Source organism: Gymnoscopelus microlampas, assembly GCF_963454915.1.
Source record: "Gymnoscopelus microlampas genome assembly, chromosome: 18".
NCBI classification, from domain to species: Eukaryota; Metazoa; Chordata; class Actinopteri; order Myctophiformes; family Myctophidae; genus Gymnoscopelus; species Gymnoscopelus microlampas.
This window is the reverse complement of record NC_139955.1, coordinates 9301295-9317293: the sequence shown is the minus strand read 5'-3', so window position 1 is coordinate 9317293 and position 15999 is coordinate 9301295. Positions and strand designations below refer to the sequence as shown.

At 41.6% G+C, this 15999-nt stretch overlaps 1 protein-coding gene across 1 annotated transcript in view; it reads left to right on the top strand.

Annotated features, from left to right (window-relative positions):
- LOC311033488 (dual specificity calcium/calmodulin-dependent 3',5'-cyclic nucleotide phosphodiesterase 1A-like) overlaps positions 1–15999 on the top strand; it is a gene marked incomplete at both ends in the record, with an annotated part of 91904 nt that overhangs the window by 42092 nt on the left and 33813 nt on the right. The window contains 3 exons of the mRNA XM_084041002.1: positions 10684–10797; positions 11840–12022; positions 14448–14514. Of these exons, the coding sequence (XP_083897128.1) occupies positions 10684–10797; positions 11840–12022; positions 14448–14514 (364 nt within the window). The remainder of the gene's footprint in view (positions 1–10683; positions 10798–11839; positions 12023–14447; positions 14515–15999) is intronic.

Sequence of the window (15999 nt, the reverse complement as noted above, 5' to 3'; positions counted from 1 at the left end):
TCACGCAAATAGCTGAAAAATCCTGGGTTTAAGTGTTTTTCAAACTGCTCAAAATTGCGGACAATCTAAGGGCGGAGCTTAATGGTCAAATCGATACGTGTGTTCCTCATGAGTCAAGGCACATGTGTAAGCAAGTTTCACGACTTTCGGCCAAACGAGGCATGACTTATGCCTGTTTAAAGTCTGCCTTTTCAAAAAATTGCTATAGCGCCCCCTTTTGGCCAATTGTAGTGAGATTGGTTTCAGTGATATTTGGAATGACCCTGTACATTTCTGCAAAGTTTCAAAGAAATGTGAGTCTGCATGTATGTTTTAGGCACAGATGAATAATTTTCATAAAACTGTAATAGTTAAAATCTATCTCCTCCTGGGATTTTTGAGCAATCTGCACGAAACGTTTAACACTTGAACTTTGGACCACTGCCTACAAAAATTTCCAACGGATTTTCCATAAGTGAAAAAATGCAGAAGTTAGGAGCCAATGACTGTTTTACATATAATTCAAAATGGTGGGCGATCTAAAGGTCAGAGGTCAAAAGTCAGACCACAAAAGTTGTCGGGCATGAAGAGACGCATGTGTGTATCGAAGTTTCATGGTTGTAGGTCAAACAGGGCATGAGTTGTACCTGTTCAAAGTTGGCACTTTCAATTGAGTGCTATAGCGCCACCCTTTGACGAATGAGTGTGAGAATTATTTCTTGGTAGTTTTTCATGAGCATCTACCATATGGCCGAGTTTCGTAAAAAGTGTATGCACGGTTAAGCCAGAACTGGCAAAAACAAGTATTTTTCAAACTGCTCAAAATTGCGGAAAATCTAAGGGCGGAGCTTAATGGTCAAATCGATACGTGTGTTCCTCATGAGTCAAGGCACATGTGTAAGCAAGTTTCACGACTTTCGGCCAAACGAGGCATGACTTATGCCTGTTTAAAGTCTGCCTTTTCAAAAAATTGCTATAGCGCCCCCTTTTGGCCAATTGGAGTAAGATTGGTTTCAGTGATATTTGGAATGACCCTGTACATTTCTGCAAAGTTTCAAAGAAATGTGAGTCTGCATGTATGTTTTAGGCACAGATGAATAATTTTCATAAAACTGTAATAGTTAAAATCTATCTCCTCCTGGGATTTTTGAGCAATCTGCACGAAACGTTTAACACTTGAACTTTGGACCACTGCCTACAAAAAATTCCAACGGATTTTCCATAAGTGAAAAAATGCAGAAGTTAGGAGCCAATGACTGTTTTTCATATAATTCAAAATGGTGGGAGATCTAAAGGTCAGAGGTCAAAAGTCAGAGGGTGAAAGTTGTTCAGCATGAGGAGACGCATATGTGTATCCAAGTTTCATGGCTGTAGGTCAAACAGGGCATGAGTTGTACCTGTTCAAAGTTGCCATTTTCAATTGAGTGCTATAGCGCCACCTTTGGACGAAAGATTGTGAGAATTATTTCTTGACCGTTTTTCATGACCATCTACCATATGGCCGAGTTTCGTAAAAAGCGACAGCGCGGTTCAGCCAGAACTGCGAAAAGTGGCAGAAGTGACAGAATAAAGCGAATAATAAAACAGGTCCAGAGCTGAGCTCTGGCCCCGTAATAAGTTGACAGTTATATCCCAAGGCCATAATACGTTCCACCAAATGGTAACATCCATATTAGTAACCTTTCTTCCCTGCATTGACGGCGGCAGTTACGACGGGTGTGTTTTAAGTTGTTATTTGTGCATTTTGGCTGGAGAACCGGTGTTTACTCCTGCCGCCATCTTGGAAACACACATGCACGCACGCGCGCGCGCGCACACACACACACACACACACACACACACACACACACACACACACACACACACACACACACACTGTATTACTATACTTAAGGACATAAGGACATAAACATTTTTGGACAGCAATTTTATGAATGCTATTTTTAGTACATTTTACCATTTTCAACCGTAAGCCTGAAACCAAAAAATAGCAGATCTATAGACCAGCTATGTGTCGGTGCATGACACTGGCACACAACTTCACTTAACTGTACCAGGGGGTCCCCAGCTAAATTGGTTAATATAGTGTCACAATCCTTTTAACCACTTTAACCATATGTTATACTTTGGCTATTCAAACATTGTGACATTTTTTGCAAATCTTTACGTAAAGCGAACATTTTTTAACTCTGCTCAACTTTGCTTCTGGGGGTCCCTGGCACAAAATATGTTTCAGATGGGGGTCCGCGGCCAAATACATACATTTTTGGGGGTCCTTTACATGAAGAAGTTTGAGAACCACTGTTGTAGGTCACAGAATTGTCTTGTTTTTATAGTGGGTTTAGGGATCAATGCCTTAGTTATTACGTCTGTTTGTACAAGACCACGGACCACCATGATTTCCATGGTGGTCCGTGGAGTCTTTGACTTTGTTGTATTTTCTTATCCTCGACGTGTTATTTCAGTGAATACAAAGTTCAAATAAATCAATCAATAAGTACTTGAGGCATGGCGAGAGAGTATGTATGTCCTTCTGTCTGTGACCAGCTAATCTCCGCCACCGTTGGCCGTGTCGCTGTGAAACTGCGCACACACACTCCCTGCATGCCACAGCAGAACCTCTGCCCCACATTTTTCCGACCAGCCTGTCATAGCGCCACCATGAGGCCGACTTTTGCCAAACACATTTTTTGCTATTGCTCCTACAGATTGTCCAAAAAACACGCACATCGGTACACAGTATCATACAGGGACGCGGGAAGTGGGGTGCTGAGGGTGCTGCAGCACCCCCTGCCGTTGTGAGGGAAAAAAAAAATTCTCCGGTGGGCGCGGCTCCCCCAAAAGAATTAAATCACATAACCCTAATCCAACCCTAACCCTAACCCTAAAACCGAAATAAAGTAACAAAAAAAGTAACTTTATCCGCGGGAAACCCGCGCGCACGAGGGACCCATGCACGCGCGCCATGTGTCCCGTTTACCAGCACCCCTTGCTCTAAAGTACTTCCCGCGTCCCTGGTATCATAGCCATGTGATCAACACGGATCTGTCTGATTTTCCATATTCCATCCTGATTGGCTAAAATTGGCTTCCAAAGTTTGCAGGATTGGTTCATTTGGAACAAAATGCCTCAAATCATGAACGCAGCATGCGATTTCCGTGAAATTTTCCACAGAGATTCCCACTTGGCCCAGGAAGAAATGCCACCCTTTTCACATTGGCCTGTTATAGCGCTACCAGCAGGTCTAATTTAGCAAATCATGAATGCAGTGTCCGATTGTCATGCAAGTCCTAAGAAGAAATGGCACCCTTTTCACATTGGCCTATTATAGCGCCACCAGGAGGCCACAATAATCTACCTGACCTGGCGGAGACCTGTGCTCCGAGGAGCACTTTTTCTAGTTTTAGGTATTTTACTTAACTGGAGTATTTCCAATGTTCTATACTTTCACTTCTACTCCACTACATGTCAGAAGAAAATGTACTTTTACGCCGCTCAAATTATTTGAAAACAGTTACTAATAACTTTGTAGATTTTGATTGTTATTACAAACATTCAATAACCACTTCAGCTCTATACATACTTTGGTCATTTGAAAAAACGTGTTGCAAGCTTGGATATCTGCTATTTTAAGATCTGTAGGCTATATGCTTTGAAAACTTGTGAAATGGGACATTCTGCATAATGAGTACTTTTACTTTTGGTACTTCAAGTATATTTTGATGCCAATACTTTTGTACTTTTACTCATGTAAAATGTAATTACCGGACTTTTACTTGTAACAGAGTGTTTCTACATTGCAGTATTTTTCCACCACTACGCACACACGTACGCATATGTTTTTGTTATTATATCCTTGTCGTCGGCTGGAGACCTTGTATGTCCAAAACAGTTTTTTGAAAAACATAAAACAAAAATAGGATCTGCAACCGCACCCTTGCAACGTGGCATGAGCTTGTAGACTGGCAATTTCCATTACTTTTGTGCATACACTTGTAAGATGAAGTAGGGCATTCATTTACAACTTTACCACTTAACCCTAGCCTTGCATTGTGTAAGAAACCTACTGCTGACACTTTTGCTGTTAGCAGGTCAAATCTGAACCGTGATGTAAACCAAAATACTAAAATATATATATATGTTTTTCCCACCTCATAGCTGACTTGTTATGCATTCATATCCACGTAAACACTATTTAAAATATTATTTTGGATTAGGGTTAGGGTTTCATCTTTCAATATCGCCTATAATGAACATTTCCTATAATGAAGACAATGGATGTTATCTGGGCCTGGCTATAATAGCCTAATATTAGAACACACTTTAAACTTTATACCACTCTGTGTGGAGTTTGCATGTTCTCCCCGTGTCTCCTGGGGTAGTTAATACCCTCACAAAAACATGTAGTAATCCTGGTCACTATACTGCCTCCCCCTGGTCAGCCGGGGCACCTGATGGAGGGGAAAGGAACTGGTTGGAATAACGTGGTCCTTCCACGTGCTACGTCCAACCAGGGAAACTCCCCCCTGTCAGGTGACAAGAAGGTCAGTTGGCTCTCATGCATTGAAGGAGGCATGAGCTCGGCCCTGAGCTCCCTAGGCTGGTGGGGGGAGTGTAGTGCCCAGGATCACTTAGAAAATTGGCACTGGGTGAAAAAAAAGGGTTACAAAATCTTGGGATAAAAATTATATATAAATTATATTGTAAAAAATAACACACTTTTAAAAAGAAATACTTGCTTTTGTTTTTTAACTTAATATTATTAACAATAGTGACTTCTGCAGTGTTAAGGGACACAATTGACCCATATACATTTATGTCAGGAAAAAGTCATTTACTTTTTACTGAACCCAAACTTTATTTTACTCTGCAAATTGAGGACAAGTTTCTCTCTCTCAAACTGTAAACATTGAATATTGACAATTTGGGGGGAATTGAGCCACACTTCTCTGCCGGGTCATATTTGACCCTTAACGCCACAGATGTCACTCTTTTTTATAGAGACCATCAGAATGAACTAAAATGGTGATAATTAATTTTGCTGCGTTAAACTAGCTGTTTCTTAGGATATCATGAAGCCTTGTTCCAATAAAGGAATGTAAAGGATACTTTTTACCTATTTAAACTTAAAATTTGAAACAGGTAAAAAATGTCACTATTATGGAAGGGTTAAACCCCAGCATTCGTATTGTGGGGAAAGCTTTTCGCAGAAATTGCAGATCGACAAACACACAGCGTGTCTCGCTGCAACACGTTGTGCGCAATTTTCAGCGAACGCTTTCCCCACAATAACAGAAAACACATAGTTACAGAACCCTGAGGGACTCCGGTCAACCGTAATGTGTGTGTGTGTGTGTGTGTGTGTGTGTGTGTGTGTGTGTGTGTGTGTGTGTGTGTGTGTGACAGTGTGAGCTCATATCCATGTGATCAGGAAACGCCAGCGTCCCCCCCTGCCTGTCTCCACATATGTTCACCCCCCCCCCCCCCCCCCCCCCCCCCGCGCTCTGACGCCAACTGTGACCGAATCACAATCCTGGACAAACTGTCACACTGTCACACTTGCGTGCCTTGCAGAGGTCTCTGTGACTGTGTGCGTGTTGCATGCATGTGTGTGTGCTTTTGCATACAAAAAAAACAGTGTTGACTCTATTTTACAGTGAAATGAATCATAGATCGAATATACAGATTATTATTCAAATAATCTACTGCAGAATATATTGAATTTAGGAGAATGAAATAGACCTGTCTAGGAGCTCTCGTTCTACACAGCCACTCTCCCCATTTCAAGTTTTCAAATGTATAAAATCTTTTGAAAATAGCAGATCTATAAGCTCACAATGTGTCGCACATTGTGAGCTCACCTAAAAAAAAAATAAACAAGTAGTTAAACATAATAATCAAGTTAAACATAATTATCAAACAAAAGACATGACAAACAACAAATACCAAGAAGAGGTGGTTGCTAGGGGGTGAGGTGGAGTCTGAAGAGGTGAATGCTAGGGGGTGAGGTGGAGTCTGAAGAGGTGAGTGCTAGGGGGTGAGGTGGAGTCTGAAGAGGTGAGTGCTAGGGGGTGAGGTGGAGTCTGAAGAGGTGAATGCTAGGGGGTGAGGTGGAGTCTGAAGAGGTGAGTGCTAGGGGGTGAGGTGGAGTCTGAAGAGGTGAGTGCTAGGGGGTGAGGTGGAGTCTGAAGAGGTGAATGCTAGGGGGTGAGGTGGAGTCTGAAGAGGTGAGTGCTAGGGGTGAGGTGGAGTCTACCCTGGGACATAAACGGTTTGTGATTCTGGCAGTCTGGAATTTCTCTTCTTTTCCCCCTTTTTTATCTTGTGATGTCACTACCCATGCTGCCCCATTGGTGTGTCAGTGTGAGATGATGACCCTGTGAGGCCCTAGCAGCTGTGACACAGGAACTGGGTCAAACCTGTCCCCATGTGTGCTCCACTGACACACGCACGCACGCACGCACACACACACAGTCACACACACACACACACACACACACACGGTCACACGGTCACGGTCACGATGCCCCCATTGCTATTAATCATACTTCTAGGCACCAAGTCGAGTTAGTCACACTGTCCCAGTGTGATGTGTTCACATATGATACATTTATTTTAAAAAAAAAGTAAAAATAACTACACCTAACTAGCAAAACCCCTTCAGAAATGAATGAACAAGTTAACTGAAATTGAAAACAAAATGAGGGAATGCAAAACTAGAATGACGTTGACATACTCATGCATGCACGCACGCATGCACATGCACACGCACATGCACACGCACACACACATGACGGCACACACGCACACACACACTCACACGAACAGAACAACAAAGAGACAAGGTGAATGGGGACAAGTTCAAGTTCAAGTTTATTATGTCCCAAACTGGGCAATTTATGTTAGACATAAACATAGAAATTATGATCACAAGATCCAGATAATAATAAGTACCTCCTCCTGCTTCCATTATTGATGACACGAATGGAAGTCGGTACAAATGAGAATTTGTGTAATTAGTTGCAGGGGTCTTTAACCTTTGGCCGGAAGGCAAGAGTTTATATTCAGGATTTAGGGGATAAGAGCTGTCCGCTCTAAAAGTCGTTACACACCGGGGGCGATTTTTTCATGCGAATAATTGTAAAAAAAAAAAAAAAAAACGTATTCCACGCTTCCACATCAAAGACGCAATTTCGCGGAACGAAAACTAGTCATTTATTTATTCGGACTGCAGTTGAATTTTGCATATATTCTGCTACACCTCTGACCAATCAAAATGTATTCATGTTAAACACGCTAGGGCATAAATGGGAAACTGGCGGCCCGGGGGCCACATGTGGCCCCCACCTTCACTTAATGCGGCCCGCAGGTTAATATCAGAATACTGATATATTATATTATTTTATTCAGCTGTTACAATTCCAAATGCAAACATGACCTGCTTTAATTACTTCAGTCTAGTGACTAGCTTAATGACTAGTATTAAAATTCAATTGTCTTTTTTATGTCCAATGTATTTGTATTGAAGTTCATAAAGTTAACATAAGTGTAACTAAATGCATTTGAAATTAAATAAAAATGTTACTTTTCAGGATTCCAATAAAAAAAAGCACAAATACATCTGGATTCCAATTCAAAAATAGCAAAAAATAGCAGATCTACAAGCTCAAAACGTTTTGCACTGCGACGCGTTTTGAGCTTGAAATTCGGAGAGACAGTATACAGTATGCAATGTGGCCCTCTGGAGTGAGTGTGGAAATATAGTGGCCCTCCCCAACATCAAAGATGCCCACCCCTGCGCTAGGCCATCCCATCCAACTCCTGTTGAAGATGAGCGCTATATAGCCCATTGGTTCTCAAAGTGGGGTTCGGGGACCCCCCTGGAGGCTGATGCACGGGTCAGGTTTTTTTCATAACCCGCCCAGCCACGGAGCCCAAACCGCCCCGCAAAACAATATATAAATCAACGGCCCGTCCCGCAACTTGCAGAGAGAGAGAGAGAGAGAGAGAGAGAGAGAGAGAGAGAGCGCACGCAACAGGTCGTCCCGCGCATCACTAGGGTCCTTGGGAGTGTTCCAAGGGGTCCCCAGCAGTTTAACCACTTTAACCCTATATAGCCTAAGCCTACATCAGCTATTGAACATGTCCGATCTACAAGCTCACAAAGCCACAGTTGTGAGCTTGTAGATTTGCTATTTGCCAAAATGTGAAAAACTTATATTTTTGCATTGGACACCATCAAAATATTATATGGTGGTCCCTGGCACTAACCTTGTGGTTGGACATGGATACAATCAGTGGAAAAAGTATTCAAATTGTTTACTTAAGTAAAAGTAGGCCTACCAATACTGCAATGTAGAAATGCTCTGTTACAAGTAAAAGTCCGGAATAAAAAAAATACGAGTAAAAGTACAAAAATATTGGTATCAAAATGTACCTAAACTAGAAAGTAGGCTACTCATTATGCAAAATGTCCCATTTCACAAGTTTTCAAATGTATGACATGCAAAAACCAAACTTTTGAAAATAGCAGATCTACAAGATCGGTGAGCTTGTAGATCGGCTATTTTCGAATGGCCGAAATGTGTATTATAGGGTGAAGTGGTTAATGTAAGTTTTGTAATAATAATGTAAATAGTACTAGTAACTAAAGCTTTCAAATAATTGTAGTGGAGTAAAAGTATAATATTTGCCTCTGAGATGTAGTGGAGTAGAAGTAAAAGTAGCCTACTGAAAATTGGAAATAACCTACTCCTGTAAAGTAAAAATACCTCAAAATGGTACTTAAGTACAGTCCTTGAGTAAATGTACTTAGTTACTTGTACACCACTGTATGTTACTGTCTGTTAGAGGCTGAAATAAATATGTTCCTTGGCAGCGCAAAAATATGCATTGTTAATTATTTTGAACCTCATAAAGTTATTGTCTCCACCAGGCCGAAAGGCATGGCGAGATAGTATGTTTTGCCCTGTTCGTCCGTCCGTGTGTCTGTCCGTGTATCCGTCTGTGTGTCCGTCCGTCCTTCTGTCTGTGACCAGCTAATCTCCGCCACCGCTGGCCCGGTCGCTGTGAAACTGCGCACACACACTCCCTGGATGCCACAGCAGATCTGCCCCACATTTGTTCAGATCAGCCTGTCATAACGCCACCATGAGGCCAACTTTTGCAAATGACCTTAATAGATGATGCTTTCTTAAGCACCTGCTGGTCATATGACTCAGACAGCTGAATTATAGCACCACAATCTTGCTAGCCCCCCTCACAACCCTTTTAAGGACATTTTTCTGTCTAAAGCCAAGGTTTCCATACTAACAAATAATGGCAGCAAATGAAATAACAGACTCTATGAAAGCCCTGTAGAACAAAATCATCAGTGACTTATCCACCTGAAATTTGGCTAGCTTCCTCAAACAGAAGAGGCACTCTGACCTTTCTTATACACCATTTCAGTATTTAAATCAAATTTCAGACAATTTTCAATAATGGAGGCGAAATATGTATATGTATATGAAAGTGGTTACCAAATCCACTGTCTGGTCATTTATGACACTACTCTGAGGAGCTTGTGGAGATCGTCTACAATCAATACACGTCTTTAGTCTTTGTGACATTAAGTTGTAGGAATGCATCTTCACACTAAGAAACACTATAGGCTACAATAATTTTCAGAAGTGACATATTAAGGGCTTGTAAAGACCTTTTTAATACCTCAAAAAGAAAAAGAAAAAAAAACATTACTGCATCAAAAGTAATCAACAAAACATACTATAAAACTGGTCAAACATTGGCCAAATTGTCAAATAATGTAATTAAATAAGAATAATATAATATTCACAAAGATTGTGAAAGTAGCCGGTCTAGCTTGTAGATCTAATATTTTCACAATATTTATCTGTGGAAGCGAAAATGTAATGCCTCAACATGTACAATTTCAAGTGCTTCTCAGGGTGGTGTCGGTCCGAGTTCAAATATGATAATTTTGGGGGGTCGCGGCCTGAAAAGGTTGAGAACCACTGATCTAGTCATCTGGTTCCCAACCCTTCTTTTCCCCTTGTGTGAGAGGTCTCAGATACATTTGCCCATAGAGCTGCTATTTTCACTATGTTTCATTTATTTTAATAATCGTTCATTAATACGTAAATGTAAATGTAATCGAGGCAAAAGTTTGAAATAATCGTGATATGGATTTGAAGTTATATCAAATGTTTTGTGCAAGGGATGACCCGGAAGCAGAGAAGATTTTGTCTAAGAGAAATTGTACTTAAAAAAAAAATAGCAGATGTGCAAGCATGTACATCTGCTATTTAGAACCACTGTTCTAAACCACTGTTATAAATCCTTTCTCTTTTAAAAAAAAAAACGTATGTTGCTATACATAGCTAAAATCTAAAATGACACAGATATTTTCCCGGTTTGAATGGGTTAAATGGCTCTATGTTGTGGTAGCAATCATTGCTATAAAGCAGTGGTAGCCAACTGGTCAATCGGAATCGCTAACATGTTACAGTATGTATGGATGTGTGTTTTCGGATGTTAGCTGGCAGGAGTTAAAGTGCATGTGTTTCCAGATGCTAGCTAGCAGGAGGTAACATGCATGGATGTGTGTTTTCAGATATTAGCTAGTAGGTGCTAACATGCATGGATGTGTGTTTTCAGATTTTAGCTAGCAGAAGCTAACATGCACAGACGTTGTTGTGTTTTCAGGTTGAGATGTCTGGTCAAGCAACTGGAGAGAGGAGAGGCGTCGGTGGTGGACCTCAAGAAGAATCTGGAATATGCTGCCGCCGTCCTGGAGTCTGTCTACATCGAAGAGACAAGGTAAAGAACCGTTCGTTACTAACCCTAACCCCTAACACTAACCTCTGTCCTGGTGTCTGTCGACATCAAAGAGACAAGGTAAACAATTGCTTATTGTGAGCCACACTATTAAATATATTAGGCATCCTTATCCACTATATGCGTTATGTGACAGTAGCCCATATATTCTCAACTGAAAACAACGAGCAGAACTGCCCTGGCTAGGTAGTTTTCTCCCACAAACCAACACATGTGCAAGTTATGAACCTTGTTTACATACCACTGTGCATGCTCACAGACACAGACAGCTGTTAGTGCTGTCAAATGATTAAAGTTTTTAATCATGATCAATGTTCTTTAAAGAAAGAATCTTCAAGTCTTGTATACTCTTAAATGGACGTGGACAAATATGCTTGCTTTACAATTTAGCTCCCTTTTGGAAGTAGCTGAAGAAATTATGTGGCGAATGTACTGTAGTTCCTGAGTTGTGGGGTAACAACAGTAATGGCACTCTATCTACAATGACCATGGAAATCCACAGGAGCATGCTCATGGACATAGAGAGCTGTGCCTAAACTACGGGGAGGCCAAATGGCTAAGATAAATAAATAATAATTGTGATGACATTAATTGATTGCTATTAACAGTGAGATGTTGTTTGCTGTCAGGCATTAACCAGCCAACTCCATTGTTGAGCTTTTACATTTTTTTTTTCATAAATCACTGCTATTGAACACCCTTACGTCTGCGTGTTGGTTAAAAACAATAATGAACCAAAGAAAAGTATTAAAAAGCGCTTCTGACAAAACCAGCTAACTCCATTGGATCCTCAAACTTTCTGCTAAACCAGCTAACTCCACCAAAAGGGGGATGGAATTAGGTAGTTTTGCTGACTCCAGGCTCGACACCCTTTTGACCTCCAATCTCATTGTGAGCTTGGAGGTCCATTCAGCTGTTCTTATCAATGATGAACAAAACCTCCAAACACCTTTTTTTAGGTTTGTTTGTTTCTGCCCGACAGCAGATTACTTTTCCCAATGCATCTCTTTCCCCTCCTTTGCAGGCGTCTGGTTGACACGGAGGATGAGCTGAGTGACATCCAGTCAGACTCTGTGCCGTCGGAGGTCCGGGATTGGCTGGCGTCTACGTTCACCAGACAAATGGGACTGATGCTGAGACGCAGCGAGGAGAAGCCGCGTTTCCGTAGCATCGTCCACGCTGTGCAGGCTGGCATCTTCGTCGAGAGGTGGGTGGGTGAAAAAACACATTTATTGTCTCCGCCAGGCTAAAAGGCATGGCCGAGACTATGTTTTGCACCCTTTCCGTCCGTCCGTCCGTCCGTCCGTCTGTGAACAGCTAATCTCCGACACTGTTGGCTAGATCGCAGTGAAACTGTGCACACATACTCCCTGGATGCCAGAGCTGAACGTCTGACCCACATTTTTCACATGGGCCTGTTATAGCGCCACCAGGAGGCCACTTTTTGCAAAACACATGTTTTGACAGTACTCCGACAGATTTTGTCCATCACGCAAATCGGTACACAGTATCTCTATAGTCATTAAGTGAAACACGTCTTTCAGATTTTCATATTCCATCCTGAAAGGCTAAGATTGGCTTCCAAAGTTTGCAGGAGTGTGCCGTTTTGTGCCTCAAACAAACAAAAACAAAATGCCTCAAATCATGAACACAGCAGGCAATTTCCGTGAAATTTTGCACACACTTTTTTTTTTCCTAATCAGTCTCATGGTGGCCGCTTTAACAGGCCAATTTGTGTTTTTACCTATAACTGCACCGATCTGTGTAAAACTGTGCAGAGGCCAAGGAAAAACCAATTTTTCAGGCAGTACTTGATGCTGCTGTCTGGAGACTGCCCTAAGCATGACACGACCAATGAGAGTTAGCGCTTAGGTTGTTGCTAAGATACGGTGTATGGCACAAAGCGTCTCTGCCCCATAGCGTGTGTAGATCTCACACACATGATTGGCGTAGCCTGCGTTGCCAGGTCTGCCTTTTGTATAAGCGCTTTTGGGCGTATTTGGGCGCGCTTTTGGGGCTCGTTTGCATAGACCACGGCAGCGCTTGTTTCTCGCCTGTTTCACGGATGTGGCAAGGAAGGTGTTGGGTTGCGCTGCGCTGTGGGGTAGTTGGGGTTGCTCGTGTGCGCGCATCCAGGCAGGCGCATGGGCAGTTCTGCCGATGCAACTTTGACCTAACTGTAACCGAGGCACACCAGGTCCACACCAGGTCGCGCATCCGCCTTATTCCCAATCGTATAATAAGATAAAAGTGCTAAAGGCTAAAGTGGTTAATGTATGTTTTATATAATATTTATAATATGTTTTTTTATAATAGATGTGAGATGTAGTGGAGTACAAGTTAAATTATTGAAATTTGGAAATACTCCAGTAAAGTACAAAAAAAAAAAAACTAGAAAATGTACTTAAGTACAGTACTTGAGTAAATGTACTTAGTTACTTTCCACCACTGGTCAAATGAGTCGACTAGTAAAAATCAGAAAATTATGTGTTGTAGCAGTGGGCAACATTTTAATTGTGTTGCATCAAATCTCTATAGAGTGGACAGCTGACTGAAAGGTGTCAATGGTAAAGTGCCTGTACACCACCGCAGAGGTTGTGGGTTCAAATCCACCGTGATGCATCTGTCAAGAGTCTACTACACAAACACAATGGGCCCGTGTTCGGGGGAGGGAAGCCGGGCGGGCGTGATTTTTTTTTTTTAATACTTGGAAGATTGATTTTTTAAACACAAATCTGGTACGGGGCTCCCTGACACAAACATTTTCAAATGACAAATACATATTGATTTGGGGGTCCATGACATGAAAATGTTTGAGAACCACTGGTTTAACAACATTACACAGCAAGCCCAAATAAACAACTACACTTTAGAAACAAGCTAAAACAACGCAACCCGCAACTATAAATATTCACTAGCAACTTTACAGAAAAACAAGCTCAAAGTCTCTTATAATAAGCGGACATGGCAACACTGGTCTGTACAGAGCAATACGTACAAACTTAATGTACTGGAGAACAAAGTGCAGAAATGTTTTTTTTTTTTTTTATCAGAAATACACGCATGCGCGCGCGCGCACACACACACACACACACACACACACACACACACACACACACACACACACACCTTCAGGATTCAGTGATGGGCCCTGCTGTTTTTCACTCAGTGGGAGAGTGTGCTGATGGTATCTCCACAGCACACGTTGAAAGGAGGAGCTCTTATCACCACAAACACACTGAAAATATCTGCCTCCACCCCACAGAACATGTACTCTGAAGTTTTTACTTAGGTAAAAGTAGCAATACGTATCTACAATGTAGATATAATGTTACAAGTAAGATTTTCATATTCAAAATTTCAGTCAAAGTACATCAAACTAATCTAAACATTCTAGCAACATTAAAAGTACTCGTTTAACAGAATGCCCATTTCAGAATGACCGCAAGGTCATATATATATATATATATATATATATATATATATATATGATATGACCTTGCGGTCCAAAGGTGACAACTGTACCGACTGAGCTATTTAAGCCCTATTTAGGATATTTGTAAACAGCATATTTACAAACTCACATGTTGTCAATGTGTTGTTAATGTGTTAACATGTAGTTTGTGTCACAGGATGTACAGACGGACGTCCAACATGGTGGGACTCAGCTACCCCCCCAATGTCATCACTGTGCTCAAGGTATCAGTGCACACCACACTCTATAAGCACTGCTTCTCAAACATTCTCATGTTAAGGACCCCCAAATTGATATGTATTTGGCCACGGACCCCCAAATGAAAATACTTTGTGCCAGGGGCCCCTGAGAGTAGATTTGTGTCAAATATTTTAAAGCTATTCAGCATTTACCCGAATTGTACAAGGCTTTACATAACACATTCGAAAATAGCTGATATACATGTACACAAATGTGATGCAAAGCTCTCTCTTATGTACAGTGTGTTAACTCTATATAGCTTTATATCTGTCATGCTCTCATGTAGGGATGGGGTAACTGTTATTATCATTTATGGTGACAAAACCGCTGACAAGTGTAAAGTCCGGGCAAAACTTTGTTCACTTGATTGGGGTATAATTGCTTCTGCAGCCTGTAGGAGGTAAAATAGCGACATCTGCTGGGCCGCTAATGGGAAAAGCAGGCAATTTTGTTCTTCCGTATGACCTTCAATTTCACAAACTCTCATTTGCTTGCCTGGGCTGTCAAAATGAGTGCATTACCTCAGGATGTCTTTGCGGAATTAATGCATTAAATGTTGTAAGGTGAGTCAGAATCAAAATCAACTTTATTTTAACGCCACAGGTTTCACAGGTGATAAAGAAAAGGGTGCAATTCATTTCTTGTGCGAGCACCAATGTTCTTGCTGTTTTCATGAAGGAGACAAGAGAAGGGCTGGGAGAGAAAGAAACCCGAGAGCAAAAAACACAAACAGTAAAGAGAAACATGTCAAGGAGAGGCAAAAATACAACATATCTACATATACTGTACATTGCGATGTAAAGTGCATGAGGTTAGAACTACTCCTTTAAGGTGTAGTTCAACCCCCCCCCCCCCACACACACACACACACACACACGCAAACATGCATCGTGCGCAACAACGGTCTACACATATTTATCATATCATTGTTTTCATATTTCAACTTTTTTATATTGTGTTGTTGTAAATTAACGCCTCACTTCACTATACAAATAGTGTCGGACAAAAGCAGTGAAAATAGCCGATCTACAAGTTCCACAACACCTTGCGAGCTTATAGATCGGCTATTTTCACCCTTTAAAATAATAATAAAGGAAAGTTTTTTGGATTTACAAGGTTTCCCACCCGACAGTGACGGTATTTATTTATTGAGTGCCACATGTAGCCTATAAGCCTATCTGAAATGATGGCTTATACCCCAACCATTCTCAGGGCGGGGGTCCGCATCCTTCAAAGCCCCAGCCTGCCGCAGGGCCCCATGAAAGGCCAACTGGCAGCAGCAGACACAAGATGGAGTGACCAGGAAACGTTCCAATTCAGAAGATCTGAATCTTGAATGTGCTTTTCCGGTCTGCACATCAGCATGCATTAGGAAACGGTATGCTAGGGCAGTGGTTCTCAACCTGTGGGTCGAGATCCCATGGGGGATCCCCACATGGTTTTGGGGAGGTCCCCAGATGACAGTGAAG